Raw genomic sequence first — 22,695 nt, forward strand, 5'->3', positions numbered from 1 at the left:
TTGGGAGAAAAGAAGGAATGCGGTTTTCAGAGAGTTCAGTTTGTGGTTGTTTTGAGAGAGCCAGGACTGGATTTTGACTAAAGTGTTATTTTGTTGATTGACATCATCTAGGGAGGATATCTTTAAGTATAGTTGTGTATCGTCTGCATACAAGTGGTATGCAATGTTCGATTGGTTGAGAATTTCAGTTAGTGGTTCCATAGATAGGTTAAAGAGTGTGGGTGAAATAGTCGACCCTTGGGGGACTCCACATCTCAATGGTGAGGAGTCAGAGAATGAGTTGCCAAGTTTGATGCACTGTAAGCGATTCTGTAGGAGGGAAGCAAACCAAGAAAGCACTTTCCCAGGCAACCCCATTATGGGTTCTAGTACTTTTTGTAGAATGTTGTGATTGACCGTGTCAAACGCTGATGAGAGATCTAGGAGGATAGGCACGAGTCGTTGTTGTCTAGTATCTTAAGTGTGTTGTCCATTATATGCACGATGGCTGATTCAGTGCAGTGTTCTGTTCTAAACCCTGATTGAAATTTGTTAAGTAAGTCAAATTGGTCAATGTGCTGGTTCAGTTGGCTGTGCACACATTTTTCAAGCAATTTTTCTAGAAAGGGGATATATGATACCGACCAAAAGTTGCTCAGGATTTTAGGATCAGCACCCGCTTTTTTCAAGAGGGGTGTAACTTGACCAATTTTCACGCATTCTGGGATCCTGCCTTGTTTTAGTGATGAGTTTACAATCTCCATTAGTATAGGTGAGAAGATGTGACTTATTTCCTTTACTGCTGTGGAGGGGATGGGGTCATTGAAATGTGTAGTTGGTTTCATAGATATGAAGACCTTGTGGACCTCGTCCTCTGTTAGTGTTTTGAACTTGGTCCATGTAGCTTGACTTTGGTCTTGGAAGGGTGGTTCAACAATGGCTCCCTCCCCTGGCCTGTAGGGTCATAATGGGATCGAGATCATTGATTATATTGTCTTGTGAACTGTGACTGTCAGTTGCAATTTCCTTTTCGATTTATAAAAAAAATTTCAATGAAAAATTAAGCAAACGCTTCACATTCTTCCACTGTGTTAATACTGAGCTTAGTTACACTGTTTACCCCCGTTTGTTGGTTGACAATTTCCAACAGTCGTTTTGGACTTTTTTTTGCATTGTCTAGTTGGATTCTGAAGTATGATGCTTTGGCTTCCCAGATGCTTTTTTTGTATTTGTTTCGTTGTTCCCGAAGTCTGCTTAGAAGTAATGTTGAAGGTTCCTGTCTCCATCTTCTCTCCGCTTGTCTGAGACTTCTCTTTTCCTCATTTAGGCTTTGAGTGTATCACGGTTGGAAGGTTTGCTTCTTTTTTTCTTGAGTCTCAGAGGGGCTACTGCATCCATTATATTTGATACTGTTTGAATGTAGTGTTCGGTTAGTTCGGACACATTCTGTTTTGATGCTTGGAGGGGTGAGGTTTTTTTTGCACAATTCTGTCAGTTTCACTTTATCTATGTTTTTAGTGTCTCTGACTCCGTATTTTTGTTTGGTTATTTGCCCTTTGGTGGTCTGTGTGTGCTTAATTAGGTGGAATAATATTGAGTATTGATCCGACCAGTCAATGGGTGTTATTCAGTTTATTGACAATGCCCCTTCTCTGGATATGATTAGGTCGAGCGTCAAATCTTTATTGTGTGTTGGGCTTGTGCAGGATTGGGTCAGGTTTTGGTCCTCTAGGAATTATTTAAGGGTCTAGACCTATAAATCGTCCTCATCGTTCCAGTGAAGGTTAAGGTCTCCAAGAAAATTCGCATTGGGGTGTAGCATGGAATGTATTGTGATTGTTTCCATTATCTGTTCAATGACAGCTGGTTGTCTCTTGGAGGGTGATAAAACTGGTGTACTTTGGCTAGTGATTTCTCTGCTGTGTAGATTTCTGCACCCATGTATTCACAGGATGTGAGATTGTCTACAGGGAATGTTTTGACTTGAAGGGATTTCTCGTGGATAATTGCAATCCCGCCTCCAGGTATATGCTGTCTGTCTAGGTGTTGGATGGTGTAATTTGGAGGAACCAGTAGGTCCAGCATGGATGCGGACCATTGATTTAGCCAGGTTTCTGTCAGGAAAAGAATGTCCAAGTCATGGTGAAGAATGGTTTCGGCAATGTCTGTGGCATGTTTGATCGCAGATCTGCAGTTTAGTAACATACATTTAGTGGGCGTTTTTGGGAGGGATGAAGGATTGAGATTTAGTTCCCTTGGGAGTTCAATTAAGTTCTCATGGTTTGTGTTCTGTCTTTTTCCCCGCGGGTTTTGCCTTTCTTTGAAATCCACAGTCTGTATGTTGAAGATTTGTGTGTTGGATGGTGGTGAATGGACATGTAATGTTGTAGCAAGTTTTCAATGTCTTTCGTAGATAGATGGTACTGTGCTCTCTTGGGTCGACAAATGGATGGCCATGGTTGGGTGTCGTAGCAGCGTGCTGGAGGTGATATGTTGTTAGCAAACATGGTTACTGTGTCACACTAGAGAGTTTTAATCTCTTGGCATGCTAGTAAAGTTTCTTTGATGCTTGTGTAAGCTATGTTTACTCCATTAATTAGGTTTCCAATTTTTCTTTCCAGCTTGCTTAGCTGGACGTTCCATTGGGTGGCCAGATTGTGTCTACTGAGCGAATCGTCTATCGTGGATTTTGTATTGGTTGCTTCGGTCTGTTGGTCCTCACTATGGCTTAAACCTGGTGCGTTATCTTTGTAACCTGTGTTGACTGGAAGTGGTGATCAACTTATTGTGTGTGTCTTTAAGCAACCTTGTGATGGATGGTTGTGGTCATTGTAGTGTTTTTTTCTTACGTCATTGAAAAAGGAGAGTTCGCTTCTTCGGATCTTTGGGTGCCCTGGGCGTTGTGTGCAAGTGATGGGTTTATTGCATACTGGGGGGTGTGGGTCTTGTATCCCCATGGTCAGATTCATTTGGGGGTCCGTGTACGTCTTTGCTCCGTAGGGTTGAAGGTTGATGTTCTTTCTGTATATGACATACTCATCTAAGTGGGAGTCTTTGCCACTCCGTTCTTCCCTAGTGCTTGTCTTTGTCATCTGGTGTTGTGGCCGTAGGGTTCCTTCTGGAGCCACAGGAACTCCCACTCTAATTGGTATCAACTCATATTTTTGAAACAAGGTTTTCAACAATTAAAAAAACTTCATTATTTTCCTACACTAAAATCAAACGTTTATGAGAAAAATCTTCAACAATGTCTTTTCCGTGTTATGATTCTCTGCCACCAATCAAAACCGATTACGCTAACCAATACCAGCGCAGCTCCACACCTACCAACCAATGGCACCTGTAACGGTTTCTCACTAACCAACCAATACCAGCGCAGCACCTGTGACGTCAGTTTAACTCCTGGAACTGACCCTCCCTTTACAAAGTCAATGTCTTTACAAAGTCTTTAACAAAACAAACAACGTAAAACAGCTTGTCTGCTCAGCTAAAAGGAAAACGCTACAACCACACAATCTGAGAATTTCTTCCTCTTTCAGCAAAATTTTGACCAGCACTATTTCACCCTAACTTAAATGAAAAATCTTCAAGATCTCTTCAAATGTTCTCTTTTGAAGAAAACACAAGAATCTCCACTTGTCATGCTTCAATTTCCTTATACTAGCACTGGCAAGGCCTATCCACAGCACTACTTCCACAGCAGATAAAACACGCTTAGTGTATGCCACACTAAGACCGCCCTTAGGCTTTATCCTGGGATCTTAGGTCAACGACGGACCTGTTTACTTTCAATTAAGGTCAACAAAGGACCACAACATGAAACACAAAGGAACAAATTTCTATAGTCAGTCAATGTCTCTTAACTCCATCTCTTTATTACCTAGTATATTTTAGTAAAAATAACCATCCAATTACGCTACCAGAAAACTGATTGAGTGGAAGCGGTGTAAAATTTGTGGGCTCAGACATGGGTTACCCACTACACCGTAAACTCAATCACTCAGCAACACAATTCACATCACAACTACACAGAGTTTAGCCCATAGAAACTCTATAATAAATCACAACCGTAAGGTCCTCCGATAGATCTTTGTATGAGATAATAGGGACTCCAATAACTATAGACAGGAAGTCACTCCTTCATAAGGACCTGTAATAAAGAATTGCTTAGCTAATCATAATATTATACAATATCAATAAAACCATCAATAAGTAAGGGCAAACTCGTGGAATAGTTATCAAGATACCTTTATTTAAACTCCAAGATGAATGGTAAAAGCACAAAAATAAATTTGAATCGTTTATTAACGATTATCCTTTTGTATACAGGTAAATCACAAAACATCACAGCTCAGAGAAAATACCTCATCAAATAACACTTGAGTGCCGATTCCGATCCGTTAAAAAATATTTCCGTACGACTCGAATCCGTATTTTTTTCCGTACGAATCGTACAAGTCACGTCCGACCCGTGAAGTACGATTCATATGGGAAAAAGTACGTACGGATCGGCCCGCTCCGTACGAATCGTAGCGGGAAAAGTTGTACGAGACGACGTACCCGGACACTTTTCCGTACGATTCGTAAAATGACAGTCCGAGCGTGCAAGTATGATCTGGACCGGCTATCCGATTTACGAATCGTACGGAAAACGGCCCATACACGGGGAATGACTCTACCCGCTACGAGGCGAAGTTTGTACGACTCGTAGCCCGGGAAAAGTTGTTCCTGGGCTACGAGTCGTACAGGCCCCCCCACTCTCCCCAGTATGTATGCACCGTACCCCCACCCCCGTATGTACGCACCGTACCCCCACCCCCCATATGTATGCACCGTACCCCCACCCCCTGTATGTACGCACCGTACCCCCACCGCCCCCTGTATGTATGCACCGTACCCCCACCACCCCCCGTATGTACGCACCGTACCCCCAGCCCCTGTATGTACCCAGGTGCGTACATACGGGGTGTGGGGGTACGGTGCGTACATATGGGGGGTGGGGGTACGGTGCGTACATACGGGGGTGGTGGGGGTACGGTGTGTACATACGGGGGGTGGGGGTACGGTGCGTACATACGGGGGGTGGTGGGGGTACGGTGCGTACATACGGGGGTGGTGGGGGTACGGTGCGTACATACGGGGGTGGGGGTACGGTGCATACATACGGGGGTGGGGGTACGGTGCATACATACGGGGGTGGCGGGGGTACAGTGTGTACATACGGTGGTGGGGTGGGGGGGCCTGTACGACTCGTACCCCTGGGGAATCAGCTTTTACTGCTGTTTTTGGCTCCCATAAAAAAAGAGCCGTACGGAGTCCCGTAGGGACGGATCGTACTTGCTGGTCCGTAAAACGCTGCCTGACTCCATACTGACGTCGCGTACGCGCTGTCCAGGATCAGAATAGTAGGTATTTTTTAGCCATACGGTGTTTTGTACGATTCGTACGGATATGGTATTTCTGTACGAATCGTACTTGCTGGTTTGTACGGTGGATTTCCAGGTACGAGTCGTATGGAGAATACACTCCGTACGACCATTCGTACCTGGGTTTTACAGGATTGGAATCGGCACCCTAGTGTGAAGGAGAGAGAGAGAGAAAAAGAAAACGCACTGCAAAATCCAATATGCAATTTGGAATCATACAAACCAAGATTAGTTTGTAGATTTATCAGGACCTGATCACGAGATGGAACCAGTAGAACGCTAGAGAACAGCATACAATTGCAAGAGTCAATAATTCTTCAGCTAAAAGATTTGGTATGCTTAACTTCACCAGCCAGTAAAGTGCAGAGGTAATCAGGAGAGTTCCATTCAAGGGAAATCAGAGTTCAGACCTACAGCATGTCAGACTCAGGATTTGCAAGAAAAATAGCTGCACACGTCCTTTTCCCACTGGGTAATTACACCTCCAAATGTTTACAGTTCCTGCCCACAAAATAACTTTTATGCAGATGGCATGACTTCTATTGGTCAAAGTCCGTGGTGTGATCGTTCTCTAACAAAGGTCGTCCGGAACCCATACATAATTACCTTTGTTCAGTGTTCACTGTTTTCTAACAATGTGCAATATCACTTCCCTTCCAAAATAGGAAATACATTTGTAACGTAACATGTCCGCTCCACACGCTCTCTTCTGAGCTTGCAAAAAAGTCGACACAGTTTTATACTAAGAGAGAGTATGTCCATTATTCAAACTGTAGGAAAGAAACTTCAGCGATAATATTCATAGCTACAGTGCAATCAAGTCAGCATTTCTAGTCTTTTTGAAGGAAATAATGAAAGGCAAAACATTTTTTTGAGGCCTACATGAAAAACTACTAAATTATCATTTTATAATGAAAAAACATGCTAATATTGAAAGTGTTGCAGAAATAGAGATGAATAAGAAATAATATAGGAACACCATTTCATTATAATTATAAACATAGTCTGATTACAATTCATTAATAAACGATCAAGCGCTTTCTCTCAGATTTTCATGTCGGAGAAAACATAAACAAGTATCACTTTACTTAAGCATTTTCATAATCATATTTTATTAAAACTACAGACTGCATTATTATATTACACATTAGTAGGTTTCTCTTTCTGTCATGCATGACTTAACCTCAAACCAGTTTGTGACCCTTCTGCATGTTTTTACGATGCAGTTTTAAACTTTCACATGTTTCACAAGGCACACTGTTAATCATGTTTCTTAAGCATGTATTAGTATCGCACCCAATGAGCAGGAATTGATCGAGCAAAACACTCTTAAATAATCATGCACCATCAAACCCCTTCCAAAATTCCCCTCAACCCACGCACTGAGATTTTCAATAAGGGTAATGTATTTAGTATCATTGTTATGGTCGCTTTCCAAACATCATTGATGTGTCACTTTCAGTGTATTAGATATGGTATGCATTGGCTGTTTTGTTTATAACACCCTTTGACCTTCTTCAAGATTATATTATTCTGTTGGAATAGAAACACTATTTTTAAATATCAACCAGACTTGCTCTATGTTATCCCATAAGCTTCTCCTTTTCCATTTGCTCTTTTAGTCACTAAGGGTAATTTTCACTTTGTAATACTCATTTTCCGTCCTATGGTGGTGGTGATCGCTACTTTCCATCCAGCTTTCCATAAGAACTGATTTTAAATCTGTGTATAATTTCTCTAGCCCTGAGGAAGTAATTGCGATATTTCCAAGTGATGAAATACATGTTGACTGGCTAGCACATGCTCTGCGAGAAAGGATTGTAAATCAAATAAGAATTGGTTTGACGGACTATGATGACTCTTTAGCAATATATTGGGCAGTGAGCGGAACTGCAGTTGAAGCTTTGGGGGGTTCTTTTCTCCCTATTTAGAAAGCATTCAAGTGGCTGCCACTCCCCTTTGCTGAACACCCATTTGAGGACTCACAAAACTTGTTGGACACTTTGTCGTAAATGGGATTGGAGTGTGTTGGCATTACTCTGACCACCATATTGTATACTTCATAGTGAAATGACCTGTTCAGTACATCACATGATAACAAGGAAGATCTCCCTAGAGCACTGCGGGATTGCAATTCATGAGAGCAATATGTTTGTGTTCAGCTAGACCGGGCCCTGCACCAAAGCCATCAGGGGTGCCCAACCCGCCATGGGCGCCAACCTCTCACTGAACACAGCCTTCAGCAATGTGCAGTGGTGGATTGGCCCTGCACTCAACCTACTGCAGGCGCCTAACCCCAATTGCGCACGGTTTATGGCCTGCACAACTGCTGATAGGTGCAAGGTCTAGTCTATGACCACACCCTGTAATTTTTGTATATGTTTTTTTTGGTACCGCTGTACCACATTTGGTGCAGCTTTAAGTACCACAGGACCAGGTCCTAGTACATTGACAGGAGGCAGAGTCTCTTTGGGACAGCCCTATCCACATGGCTCTATGGTGCGTCCACCCGACACTCTTACGTGTCTTTTCTTTTTTTTCAGGACTCCGGCACGGAGTCCACAAGTCCTGTAATGGTGGCTGCAACATTTTCTTCAGGGCTGAGACCAGACAATCAGATCATTTGGTACAGTAGTATACCTGCACCGGTATTGTAGTACCAAAATGACCGGCGGGAAAAGAAGATCCATTAGCCAAATAGAATGCCTATTTTTTTACTTTTTTGGCACCATGTAAGTCCCATGGCACCAAAGGTCCAGATATACTTAACTTTTTCTGAGCTTTAACCCCTACATATCAAACCCGAACTCCTCTTTATACACTAATTTCTCTAAAACAGCTGAACAGCTGTACGCCAAATTTAAAAAAAGCACACTTTTAGTGTAAAGTTCAGCAGTTTTTTTCTGTATCAGACAGCAAAGTTTAATACAGGAATTATCTCAGAAAATCACACTTTTGGGACCCCTTTTTTTCTTGGTCCGCACTTGACAGATCAGCGCAAAACGTTCTGAAACTAAACTTTAAAAAGCCCTTACTAACTCATAAAGCTTCCCTTTCATGAACGGGAAAAGGCCCCAAATGAAAACCTTAACACGCAGTAACACTACATTTTTCCTGAAACCTAAAAACCCATTACTCTGCCTAATCGCCACCCATCTCTGAGCCCTAAAACCCTACCCACTCCTGCTACCTTTACAAATGCGTAGAAAATGTAATGTGTTTTTTCGTATCTCATTTTACATTACCCCGTTTAATGTGTTTTATCTTACCTCTTTTTACATTACCTCGTTGTTGAGGTAAATGCATTATAAAAATCACATTGTAGCTGTCATGCATGGTTTTATTACTCAGCGACCCATTACACTTGGGCACATTTTCCAGTCCATGGTCCCTTAACCATAGAGGTTGTCTTAATATAAAAACACACTTGGTATGTGCACTCCAGATCCTAAGGGATACCCAGGACCAAGTGACGAACTCTCATGCCCCTTTGATAGACATATTAATTTTGTGAATTATGTACCGTGCCTCATCACAACACTGTTACGTATGTACACTATGCTGCTTCCAGTAAACTGACTTGAAAAGACCAAAAGCCCTTTTGACACTGGTAGTTCCTGATTTCTGAATGGTGTATTTGAAAGTCTACATTGCATCACAGATCCTATATATATTTACTTGTTTCTAGGGCTCTTGATAAATTCATCTGACCTCTGAACTCTGAACTAAATGAATTAGACTCAAATGATTGCAAAAATACCTGCTTCCCTAATTATTTTATGTCCTCTTCTTAGGTCAGTGCTCGGAGCTCCCCTCATAATCCATGGACATCTGCGAGCAGCTGGAATAGTCGAAGGTCCAGCTGGAACAGCATGGGAAGGGCGCCCAGCCTAAAGCGACACAGCCAAAGCAGTGAGCACAAGTCTCTACTCTCTGCTGAGGGGAAGGAGAGCTCAGATGAAGGAGACACTTCAGATGAGGACCAGTTAAGTCGAGCTGGAAGCGCTAAAGGTTCTGCCCTTTATCAGATGGGATCGCTAGAAGCCAAGGCTTCATTTGACTTACAAGGTACTCTCCAGGTGCCTTACCGGTACCGATCTCCCAGCATGCAGAGCAGCTTAACCGGCCAGACATCAACCTCCGATTGTAATGGCAAAGTTGCACCTGCACTCATGTTTCAGCAGCTCCACCTAGAAGATCCCAGGAATGAGTTTGAGAATTTAGATGATGAAGCTAACATGGTAAGTCATGCAAAGGGCAAAACAGAGGTATAAAATTAAAGACATCAAAAAGGAAACAGTGATACTCAAGACCATCAGAAATACATATGTTTTCCCTTCCCGACTCTTTCATCACTGTCAACTTTGGCCAGACTCCTTCCTTCTTCCAAAATCCAATTCCTGTTTTCACTTGTGTATATTTTTTAGGCACAAAGTAAGTATTCTTTTTATTTAGTGCCGCACTCTCATCTGTCCATAAGCACGCTATCTCCCTATTGGGCCAAGCAGTAGAGAGCTTGTGATGTCTTCCATTGTAAATCAGTTATCCTGGTGTGAGCATAGGGTATGCCTGGGTCCAGGCTACGTTCCTGAAGATTAGAGCAATGCTTGTTTTACCACTCATAACTCCTCTGGAATGTCTGAATATAGCATGTTACTACACATGCTATTACATTGCGTTCTATTACAACGCGGTGGTTACAACGACTGCGTTGTTAGAACGCGATACCTTTAAATCGCAAGTCATTAGATCGACTTGCTGTAGGGGGCGTGCTGGACTTAGGAATAGTATAAATTACTATTCCAACTCCAGCGTGTTCAACAGTAGGGAAGGTGTTGGAATAGTAACTTATGCTATTCCTTAGTTTAGAGCGCCCCTACAGCAAGTCGATCTAACGACTTGCGATGTAAAGGTATCGCATACTAATAACACGTTCGTTGTAACGACCGTGTTGTACAAGCACTGCAATGTAATGGCAGCATTGTAAACACTGTTTCCTAGAATGTCTTAATCATTAATTGTTATTGCTATAAAATATATTTTGTTAGCTTTGTGTCTCTTGTGAATACAGTAGATGGACTTCATCAAAGTAAATACCTCTGCCTTCACTGAGTATGTTCGCCCCAATACTGTTCATGTTATCTACTTTACTGTTGTCAACTTGCACATATTATAAACAATAGAACATTACTCTAACTGAATTGTAGCCTGTCGCTGGGGTTGAAAAGGAGTGATTAACCCTGGTCTATAATAAAACAAATTCCAATAGCAGCAGAGCGAGAACAAAGCATTTACATTCACAATAACTCTAGAATTTAGAAAGGCAACAGAAAAACCCCAGCTGACAAGCAAAATACTGCAGCTCACTGCCTAAAACCTATCCGAAAAATAACCCAGTTCCTAAACTCAATTCAAAATGATTGGAATTTGTTATTAGAAGCCTCAACCTTGTCATATGATATATGATAAGGTTGAGGCTTTTAATAACAAACTCCAAACATTATGAATTTGAATTTGTAAGAGGGCTCTTGCCCTGTCCTTTCATCTTACACCCCCATTTACTAACAATTTTTCTAATACCCTCTGTTTAAAAGAAAGTTAAAATGCTCAACTTTGCTTGTACAAAAAAAAGCTTATGGCATGTATCCAAATGTCATTGTTAAAAGCAATGCTCGAATATCACCCAAACACTCACATTTATCCATCTTTCGAAGATCATTACTCAATTCATGTCTTGGGATGGCTGTATGACCAAATATCAGCCACGAAAATATTATAATTTCATTTGTACTTATGTAGCGCTTACTACCCTTGCCAAGGCGTTCAAGATGTAATACAAAAAAAAGCACTGTCAAAGTACCAACTAGCAAAATATGTTCTAAAATATTAACATTGTATTGGTAATTATGTATTTTATTTTAATTAATATTATTGTGACAAAATAAAAAATAATGCATTTAATAAATACGTAAAAATAACAAAGATTCTCAAGCATATTTAATTTGATCGGTTAATATAAAAAACTAAAATAATAAATTTGTCAGCCACCAGCCTACCTCCATCCTCAATGCCTCCATATCTACAGCCACCTTTCCCAATTCACGGCAACACCCTTCCTCAAGAAACCTTCGACAGACCCAAAAGAGCTTCAAAACTACCGTCCCATCTCCCTACTCCTGTTCCCCGCCAAAGTCCTGGAGATGGCCATCAAACTCCAACTCACAGAACATCTAAAAAGAAACAGATTGCTGGACCCTTCCCCAATCGGATTTCAGAGCCAACCACAGCTCCGAGACAGCACTGATTGCTGCAACAGACGACATCCGAGCCCTACTTGACAGAGGAGAATCAGCCGTCCTCTCCTCCTTGATCCCTCCACCGCTTTTAACACCGTCTCCCACCACACACTCATCGATTGACTACGCCAGATCAGAATAACTGACAATGCAGTCTGATGGATGTCATCTTTCCTCACGGGTTGCACCCAGAGAGTTTGTATCCCTCCCTTCACCTCGCAACCCAAGCACACCATCTGCAAAGTACCCGAAGCCTCATGCCTCCGCCCTACCCACCCATTTACATGACACCCCTCGCAGGCATCGTCAGATACCACCACATGAACATCATCTCCTACGCAGATGACACTCAGCTCATCCTCGCTCTCTCAGTAAATGCCACCTTGAAGAAGATGAACTTCAACAACTGCATGAAGAACGTTGTGACATGGATGAGAGACAACTGCCTTAAACATAACATGGACAAAATGAAAGTTTTGATCTTCGGCAGACACACCACCCTGTGGAATGACTCCTGGTGGCCAGTGGAGCTTGGACCTACCCACAAGCCGAAATACGACAGCCACAACCTCAGCATCATACTGGTCAGAAAATTATCCATGAAATGTCAAGTTAACACTGTCACCTGAGCCTGCTTCCACACAATCCGCATTCTCCGCAAGATATTCAGATGGCTCCCCATCAGCATGAGGAAAACTGTGACGCAGGCCCTCATACCAGCTGGCTCGACTACGGCAACGCACTCTATGCTGGCACCACCACCGAACTCATGCAAAGACCCCAGACCATCCAGATTCCAGCAGCCAGACTGATCCTCAACCTCCCCAAGAGGACACACATCACACAACACCTGAAAGACATCCTCTGGCTCCCCATACAGAAGAGATGCCAGTTCAAGCTCCTCACCCACGCTTACAGAGCCCTCCACAACCAAGGACCTGGCTACTTAAATCACTGCCTGATCTTCCACCAGCCAGCCACAAACCTCGACTCCACACACCTCGCCAAGACATCATGCATCTACCACAGCCGCTCCGGAGGATGCTCCTCCTCCCACCTTGCCGCCAAACTCTGGAAAACCCTCCGCCTCCTCCTCCACACATCACCCCCCAGTGAACCTCTTCAAGAAGGGACTCAAAACCTGGCTCTTCAACTGATACCTACAGCACCTGCATACCCCCTGGGTGATTAGCCACGCTATACAAATACTGCTTGATTGGTTGATTGATTAAATGTACTATCAAATAAAAATACATCCTAAATAAAAACATAATATTAATTTATAATACATAATAAAACAAAATATGAATAGATATACTTATTAATACTTTTTTTAAAATATGAAGCACATTACATTAATGAAAACATCATAAATATTTTTGTAGCAAAATGTACATTTTAAAAAATAACAAAAAGTGGCTAATAATAAAAAACAAACCTCAATGAAAAAATAAATAACAAAATACAAAACAATTCTTAAATTAAATATTCTAAAAATTTCTTTAAACATTCCAGGATAATCTGACATTTAGTAACCTAATTCCAATTACTTCGACTAAATTTCTACAACATTTTTCTAACTACAGTCCTATAAATATTAGGGAAATGCATACATTGCTGGAGCAGTCAGATTTGCTTTTGTAACCTTAGTCTAAAAAATTGTAGAAAATGTATACGGGGCATATTTACTTTCCTAACTAACAAACTTTGGCGAAAGTGCATATATTTCATATTTACTATACTAACCTGTGTCCAACAAATACTGGGGAATGTGTCGGGAACAGATTTTATATTCTAACTCCAGTCTAACAAATATTAGGGTAAGGGTAAATTTGATGGGCAAATTTACCACAGTGCCATTCACTGGAGAAATATTAGAGAAGAAAGTGCATTGAAAGGGTTGTTTTAATATTCAAACTCCAATCTAACAATCACTGGAGAAAGTGTAAACTTTAGTGACGGGTGTCAGATTTACTATTCTAACTCCAGTCAAACAAACATTGGGGGTAACGTATACATTAAGTGAGGAGGGTTAGATTTACTATTTTAACTCCATACTAACAAACGTTGGGGAAGGTTTGAAAACCAGGGGGAGGTAGATTTACTATTCCACATGGGGGGGCAGATTTACTATTCTACCTCCAGTCTAAAGAAATTGAGAGAGGTGTATATTTTAGGGCGAGGGAACACATTGACTGTTCTAACTCCATTCCAACACTAATGGGTAAATTGTACACACTAGGAGGGGATCAGAATTGCTGCCTTAACTCCAGAAGTGCATACCTTTCAGTAGGTCCGATTCCTATTCCAGTTCTAGTGTAAGAAACATTGGGGAAAGTGTGTACATTGAGGTGAGTCAAATTTACTATTAGAACTCCAACAACCCCTAAAAAAGGAAAATTGCATAAATGGGATGGGGGGCATTTACAATTCAAAGATAACAAAAATTGAGGAACGTGCATACATTGGGCACTCAGTAAGATTTGTTATTCTAACTCCAGCTCAAAAAACATTGGGAGGGGGAGATTTTCTAATCTAACTCAAGTCTTACAATGGTTGGCGAAAATATCCATTAACTTGAAACAGACCACACAGACACACAAACTTCAAAGACAAGTGATAATGTTTGTTGTGATAATGGAACATTTTGTACAACTTTTAAATTAATTCAAATGTAATATCTTTAAAAAAACACTACGCACCCATTTCCTCAACCAGTATTTTTAATTCAATGTATAATTACATAATTCAGTAGGTTTAAACAAATTAAGCATGTTAAGTGAAACAATCAGTTAAAAATGTACATATTTAGTAGAGTAATCGATTAATACACATTACTATGTAACTTAATAAACAAAACTACATACTCAATCTACAAATAAAACCCAAGTCCCAAAAATAAAAAATAAACTAATAATTTTTCACTTTCAAAACCTGTAAAAAAATACAGCGTACATTACAATTTGAACATATTAAACAATAAACTCTGCTGAAATTGAGACCTTTGGAAATGTATTCCTAGATAGGGCTGTGTTCCCATTTGGCCATCTTGCTGAGCAGAAGGGCCTGCCAGTGAGGCAATTCCTAGTACATAGATGGTTGCTAGCACACATAGAGCAATTGTTGAGTGTGCCTGCCTCAGAGCCAGTAATCCACCCTACGATCCAAACACTGTACACAATGGGCAGTGGGCGATGACAGATCTCCTGGTTTGCCAAGGCCCTCTTGTATATAACTGAGGACCCCTTAGAATCTCTTAAGCATGCTTGGGACATGACCTCACTTGCCAACTGACTCGGAAAGAACAGAGTACTTCAATTGCCTACTCTCGTAAGGTCTTGAACAATGCCCGCTTTCAGTAGATAACATTTAATATGATACACAAAGCATATCTCACACCTGCTACCCTGCATAAAATATATCCCAATGTGCCCCCACTGGCATGCTGCTATGGTGGACATTATTCATATGCTTTGGGACTGCCCACTAGCCCATACATTCTGGTTGGGGGTCTGCTCTGCCCTTGCGGGCACTGCTGGCCACCAAGACTTGGACTGCGTGACTGGTGGCACACTGGGTCTGTACAGGCGCCGGCAGGGAGGGGGCACCACAGAGCGTTTCATTGACCTAGCCTTACTGATAGCCCAACGGGCAATGCAATGATGCAATGGAAGGCCTCAGCATTGCCTGGCGTAGTGGGTGGGAAGAGCATGTTTCTACACTGGGCCTCTGCCGAGTGGAAGCACCAGGGTTGTGGAAACGCCCAATCACTGCAGCATGGGACGAACTGTGTGCTACACTCCATGGGGATCCACAGGGTGACTCTGGGTCCATTTGATTGAGACTCACTGTGTACGCCCCAGACCCGTGCCATCTACTGCTGGCACAATGCCTAATCCATGCTTGACAGGTCCCCTCACCATTCTGTAACTACGCGCAGTTACAGAAAGTGCAGTGCTGTACTGCCGCCTTTTATCGTGGATACTCAGGTATAGTCGCACCATAATGCATGTTATCTAAAATCACTGCACAGGGGCAGGCTCAAAGTTTAGCACAATTGTATTACTGTTACATTTGTTAGAACTTCTCCTTCCTGACTTGCCTGTTGTGCCAGTGAGTCTTCCTGACCCCTGACACCGGTATTCGTGGAAAACAAAACCCGTACACTGTCAGTCATGTGATACTAACCTGCAATGTTGAGCCAATTGTGCATGACACCGTATAGAAAACAATACAGATTGTTTTTCTAAAAAATTCCCATGCTACTCGATAGGCATTGCCTCGCACCACTGATCTACAAGTAAAATAAATACAGTTATTGATTTGCAGCCGTTTGCAGTCCTGTAGGGTGTTTTTTCCCATTTCTCTCTAAAGAGATAATTAATGTCTCTTACAAGGGACCTCGGGTTCATTGAAAGGGAGATGCTTGCTCTAGACGGCTGTCCTTTACTTCGTGTACACTTCTAAATGAACACAAGGCACTGCTGACAGCCGATGCATCACCTTCACTCACAAAATCTTCTTGCCACTGTATGCTGTTCAAAAAGACACCAACATTACAATTAATCAAATGGTTTCATGCAAACAACTCTGAAACCTTGAATAGCCAGCCCTTTTTTGCATTAGTGGTGTTGAGCCGCCTTCCTCTTTGAATGCATAGACAGTGCAGGTGAGAGACACTAATAACTTATTGCTAGGCATGTTCCAATCTGCTCACAATGAATACACTCATCAAGGACGGTGTCAAAGGGCAGCTTCCATATTCTGTTTGAAATCATTCAAAAGATTGTATTTTCAGATGGATAAAGAAGAAAAATGCCTGCAAAAGGTAAACTCTGAACAGAACAGGGGACTGCCACACAGATGGGATCCTGGAAGGGATGGGATCCTGGAAGTCATGCCAGTCAAGGGCAGTCTGATAAATTTAGAGGATACCTCCGTGTTACCGACCTATGTTCCAATGAAGCAGCACCCACCTCCATGGCAGAACTTAGGTGCTGATTAGGATGGCGGTCAGACTTTTGTTCGACCACCATCCTATCTGAGGTGGGACCTCCCGACAGGATGTCGGCGGTCCCGCTAATGAAATTACAATGCAACCACCTCAAAGGCAGTCACAATGTCTATGTTATATCGCGGTGGGTGCTGTGTGCTGGAGCACACACCTGAGTGCATAAAATAGACATAAAACATATCCCTCCACTACGTGGCAGGCACCATGAGGTGCCTGCCACATGGTGCAGAGATATGTAGGGGGGAACCATAGGAGCCCTCCAACAGCCAAAATCAAGGGCCAGGGGAAAAGGGGACCCGCTATGGGCCCCTAATGTCCCTTTCTGTAAGCCTTTTCATAGAGTGTGAACCACCATGAAATGGCTGGCGGGGACACCGCCACCATTGTAGGGATTATGGCAGCCTCCGACGCACCCGTGGGCTCAAGGAACCCGTCGGATGCATGGAGGTCGGTCTTTCTGACCGCCAACACACCGGCCGCCATTGTAATACGGCGGGTGGGAAACTTGACTACGATGGCGGTGGGATAGCCACCAAGGGCTGTCGGTGGTGGTCTAAAAAAACTGTAGGCAGGCCCCCTTAGCCACGACAGCATTGGGTCTTTAGAAAAAAACAAAGCTAATGTCCCTCATGCTCCTGGAGGTGTCTTAATGATGAACCTGGTGGTCTCACACAGGAGAAGTACTCGTGGTCATGGCTATTTAGGGCTGCCCCTCGGACACAATTCTCGATGGGTTTGGGTTTTCTGAAAAGATTTTTCCAACAGCAGACGTGCCACCATCCTTCATGAGGCATTTGATGCATTGTTGTTAACTTAGGATCAAAGGGATAATTTATGAGTTTGTCAAGCAGCGCAACAAGTCATTTTGCTGCGCTGCAGTGCGTGTCAGGGAACAGGCAGGACTGCTCTGTATTTAAGTCAATACAACGCGAATACAGCACGCATAGAAAGAGGAAAACAGGAAGAGAAAGAAAAGTATTTCTCCTTGTTGTGCCTCACCTGGGGAGGCGTAGGATTATAACGCATTCCTAGGTTTACGATTCCTCGAAAATCTGGAAATGCTTCAGATTCCATGGGTGTTGTGTGGGAACACGCATAGCAACACCCATGGAACTCCCGTTTCTCACAATGGAGGATATGTACAAGGAAGTGGAGGAGAGAGGCGTTAGCCTTCCTGGCTCAACGCCTCTCTCCTCCACTTCTGAAACACAAGGTTGCACCATAATGACAAGAATGTGGTGCAGCCCTGCATTTCCCCCTGCGATGGCGCTTAGTTTAGCAACTTAGCTCCAATGCAGGTACCCTTGCACCAGAGTGCAAGGGTGTCTGCGTGCAGGAGAAGATTGTTTATGTGTAAGAAGATGTCCCTTCGTGTACATAAACAATCTAGAAATGCCATCCTGTCACTTTCATGTGTCCTGCAGCACACATGAAAGTGACAAAATGGAATTTTCTAAAACGTTTGTTTATGTGCAGGAAGGGACATAAACAAACAATGGCATTTTGTTTTTTCCACGTGGTCTGCACAAGGCAGCACACATGGAAAAAGCAAAAACGAGTAGAAATATTGCATTTCTCCTTGTTTTGCCATCTTAAGACCAGTTTTTACCATGTCTTAATTTTGGTGCTGCTTCCTATGTACGCCACCCTTGTACATAGGGGGCAGCGTCAAAACGAATGGGTGTTGTGGTGGAACGCCCACCGCAACACCCACTGCCCACCCCTTTCACGCTAAGCATAGTGTGAAAGGGGGCCTTATGTACAAGGCAGCGTAAAGCCACGTTAAGTGGCTTAATGCTGCATTGTACATAAGGCGCAGCCCCTATCGTCACCACAATGTCAATATAGGTGACGTTGTGGTTGCGATAGGGGCTTGTACATATGCCCCAGTGTTCTGTGTGAAAGGGGCACATATTTGCAAGGACATGAAAAGCCATGTAAAGTGGCTTTGCATGGCCTTGTAAATATGTTGCAGCCCATTGCTCCACCGGAGCGTCAAAACAGTGACGACCCGGCAGCGCAAAATTGCTGCAAGGGCCTCGTAAATGAGGCTCTAAATTTGCAGAATCAGCCCCTTAAAAATCTTTCTGAATTGGATATTGGTAAAAATGTCTTTACTTATTTTGATTTTTAAAAGCTATACATTTCCATGAAACCAAGAACTGACCTGAAACTCCAGCAGCTGAACAGGCTGCAAATTGCAGCCCAAGGAAGCCTATTAATGAGGCAGGAGCTCCTCTCCCAGCAGTGCCTGGCATCTTGCATCATTTGATCCGGATATTCACCGTCTTTGAGTGTGTGTCGAGCACGTGCTGGCTGTAGCCGCTTGTTAAACCTTGCCTCGCTGTGCATCATATCATGGCTCGACCCAGTGGAGCTGCAGCTGCTTGAACTTCTGCCCACCATGCACCTCAGTGCCTTTGAGGTGGAGCTTCGAGATTTTTTCTGAAGTAATTCAATTAAGCTTTCGTTCGACCACTGAGGTCATCACATTACATCTCGGCCTTAAAGAACCACGTTTTTTATCACAACTTTGTAACTTCCTGACCAAGATTTAATATTTAGGTTTCTCTCTTTCACTAAATAGTATGGGGCAGATTTACAATAACTGGCGCATCCCTGCATATCAGCAGGGATGCGCCAGTTATTGTGCGCCATGCCTCCGCCACCATGGATGCGCCGCATTTAGAATGCGGCGCACCATGGGGCAAAAATGGACAGATGCGTGACGCATCTGCTGCCGTAAAGGCAGCGCATTGCTGGAGTTGCGTCACATGCACGACGCAGCTCCAGCAAGGCTCGGGGGTGCCCTATCTTTAAAATGCTGCGTCAATCCTTACGCCTGCTTCAAGCAGGCGCAGGGTTTTGATGCAGCATGGCCGTAATAGTGGCTGAGTGAAATCTTGTAGATTTCACTCAGCCATATTTAGGAGGCGTTCCTGCGCCGGAACGCCCCCCCCTGCGCCGGAACACCTACATGTGGCGTAGGGCTTTACAACGTGACGCATCTCCCAGATGCGTCACGTTGTAAGTACCCCGCACCATGGCACTGGCTTTGCGCCGCCGCTGTGTCACAAAAGTGACGCAACAGCAGCGTAAAAGAGGCGCAAGGGGCTTGTAAATCTGCCCCTGTATGTTTTGAGTATATTTTATGCATTATTCAGAGAGTGGTGTGTTGTATTCTGCCAGTAGGAATTCCCAGCTCGAAATTACAGGTCTTACTGGTACACTGCTGGGTGTGATGGGACATATTCTCATCACCGGTGCTGTAACGCTTCTTGGTATTACAATACCTGTTGGGAAAGGGCACTCCCTGGGCAAAAAGTAGACCAGCATTTAGCTGGCCTAAGTTGAGGTGCTGCGAGGGGTCAATGGTGACTCCTCTTGGGCCTCTGCAGAGGAGTGATCATAGGGTCTGCCTACCGCCTTCCTTTGGTAGGAGTCAATTGGAGGCCTCCACAGGGGTAGGATCAATGCCACAGAACCACTTACACCAAGTAGACACATTTCCACGCGGTGCTCAACTGGAACATTGGGCTGCGCTGCCTCCATAGTGGAGACAAACTCCTTTCTGTAGTGCTGCTCTTCTCTGGAATATCCATAACACCCCCCACTTCAATTAGCAGTGGTCATTCCATGCCCAGATGTTTGCTAGCAAAGATGGATCCTAGGAGATATAATTGCACATTGGACTCAACAGAATACTACATTGATCAAGTACTGCCATGGATCAATGATGCAGACTCTAAAAAGTATGTACTTGTATGTATTATAGTCTAGTGACCATTTTGTTGAGCGGATATTTTTTAAATGCCCGAAGTGTCCTTAATTTGTGGTTTGCGCTGGATGTCTCCAGATCCAAGCACAAACTATGGGGTATCTTGACTTAGAATCCATGTAAGCAGCAGGGCACGCTGCTGTGCTATGTTGTGTGAATGGGAAAATGGGAGAGAGCTGAAGAGCGCAATATCTACTAAGATATGGCTCTCTTCAACACTCTCCCTGCACTTGCAAACTTGAGACTGCCTAGCGCCAATGAAGGCACCATTACATTATACTGCAAGGGTGTCTGCGTTAAATGGATGATTGTTTTTGTGCAGGACAGGAAGGGATGCCGTCCTGCACAAAAACATACCTTAGAGCAGAGGTCTTCAAACTGTGGGGCGCGCCCCCCTGGGGGGGCTTGGATGTGCTGCCAGGGGGGCGTAAATAGGTATGCAATTACATGTAAATGAGGATAGCCTGGAAGCGCGAAAGACGCCGTTCTAGGCTGACTTCCTTTACATGCAGCAGTTAAACCCCACAAAAAAGTGAAAGGACGTATTAGTAAGTGGCACTGGGGAGGCCAGCGAGTGTGAAGTTAGGATCAAAGACCAGGCTAAAAAGAAGGAAAAAAATGCCTTCCATTGTTTTCTGTTCACCTTGGAATAAGTACATATAGCAACACACACACAACTCGGGGACAAATAATCAATTAACGGTCAATTAGGCGTATAGGGCGTGGTGTAGTGCTGGGTCATCATGCAACAGCGTAAATCTGTGGGGAATGGAATGGAATGTCTGCAGAGAAACTAAAACCCAATCCCGTTTAAACTGTGAAAGTGTTTAGCAACTCGCAAAGGTGCGGTGGGTGATATAAACAGAGTTTCCAGCCTCACTACCGGTGGTCATTGAAAGGTGTCAAAGAGAAAAGTACTTAAGAACTACTTGTTGGGAGGCCCAAAAAACAACAGATTTTTCTTTTTTGAGAAAAATAAACTGTGCATAAGTTCTACCTCACAGGACATATGGCTGCATTTTTGTATTTTGGAGCTGGTGAGAATAAAGTGCTCACAATGTTTCTGATTTTTTTTCAAGTGTGGAGATTGCAGGCAGGAGAGTGATAAATGGATGGCATTTATCACCTAACCTTCTCGTTGGGGCATTGACAGACATGATGGTGACTTGTCCTGCACTCAATTACTGCACACAGTGACGATTGTAAAAGGACTTTGAGGTTTTGTAGTTAGACATCTGGTTTGTCATAGAAACGACATTCTAGTATCTGCGAGACTACATTACACTTTGTAAAATGCAATATCTAATTTATGTTCTATTTTTGAAGATGTGATTATATTTGTAATAAAGACTCACACACCTTAGTTGAAAAATAAATGCAAGTTAAAATAACCAAAAGGAAATATACTCTTTTACCTTATGGAACCTCAGTTAGCTAATGTGATCACTGCAGATGTCTTCGTGTGGGACGACTGAGTCACAGAATTAAATCCTACTTGGTGTAGTGAGGAATAGTGCTACAATGTCCCAGTCTGTGACAGAAAGCACTGTGAATCTCATTGTTTTAAATTTTCATTACAATGTATAAAAGACTGCAGCAAAATACGGTTTAAGATAAAAACAAGTGCTTTCAAAATATACATTTTAGTGATAAGAATCCAGACTATACCTAACGTAAATATTTTTATATATGCCAATTAAAAGGGTGCACTCCTTTTAATGGACACATATATTACCTCTCAGAAAGAATAAATATGTGTCACCATGAAACTGAATGACTATTAAATTAAAGCCTACACTGGCTCCAACCATTGCACACATTTGCATTTCTTTCAGGTAAGGGGCACCTTGGTGAGAAGGCATGTTCCTTCTTTAGTTCTCAATCTGTTTTGCAGCACAGGAGCCCTCCCACTCCACACACACTCTGTGTGGGCACTAGATCTCACTTATGACAGTCTTGCTACAAAAAAGAACATGGGGTGCATTTTCCTTGCTAGCATTAGGGCCCAGGACACCATTGTTCCGCACGGAACAGTGCCCAAGCAGCAGAAGGAGGGGGGATAAATGTGCTATTTGTGTGGTTATTTTTTTAGAAAGTCTGCTTTGGGCATCTGACCTATAAGTATTAGCCCAGCTGAGAAGACAGCCTGCTTTGCAGAGCTGTAGGCATCTTTGATGCTGCAGCTTCGTAAGAGCTCTAGGG

The 22,695-nt window shown here is 43.1% G+C and overlaps 1 protein-coding gene across 9 annotated transcripts in view; it reads left to right on the forward strand.

Annotated features, from left to right (window-relative positions):
• CACNA1G (calcium voltage-gated channel subunit alpha1 G) overlaps positions 1-22,695 on the forward strand; it is an 807,943-nt gene that overhangs the window by 472,600 nt on the left and 312,648 nt on the right. For all 9 annotated transcript variants that reach the window (XM_085617142.1, XM_085617143.1, XM_085617140.1 and 6 more), the window contains one exon: positions 9,200-9,646. In XM_085617142.1, coding sequence (XP_085473268.1) covers positions 9,200-9,646 — 447 coding nt within the window. The remainder of the gene's footprint in view (positions 1-9,199; positions 9,647-22,695) is intronic.

The sequence above is a fragment of the Triturus cristatus genome, chromosome 7 (genome assembly GCF_964204655.1).
Source record: "Triturus cristatus chromosome 7, aTriCri1.1, whole genome shotgun sequence".
NCBI lineage: Eukaryota > Metazoa > Chordata > Amphibia > Caudata > Salamandridae > Triturus > Triturus cristatus.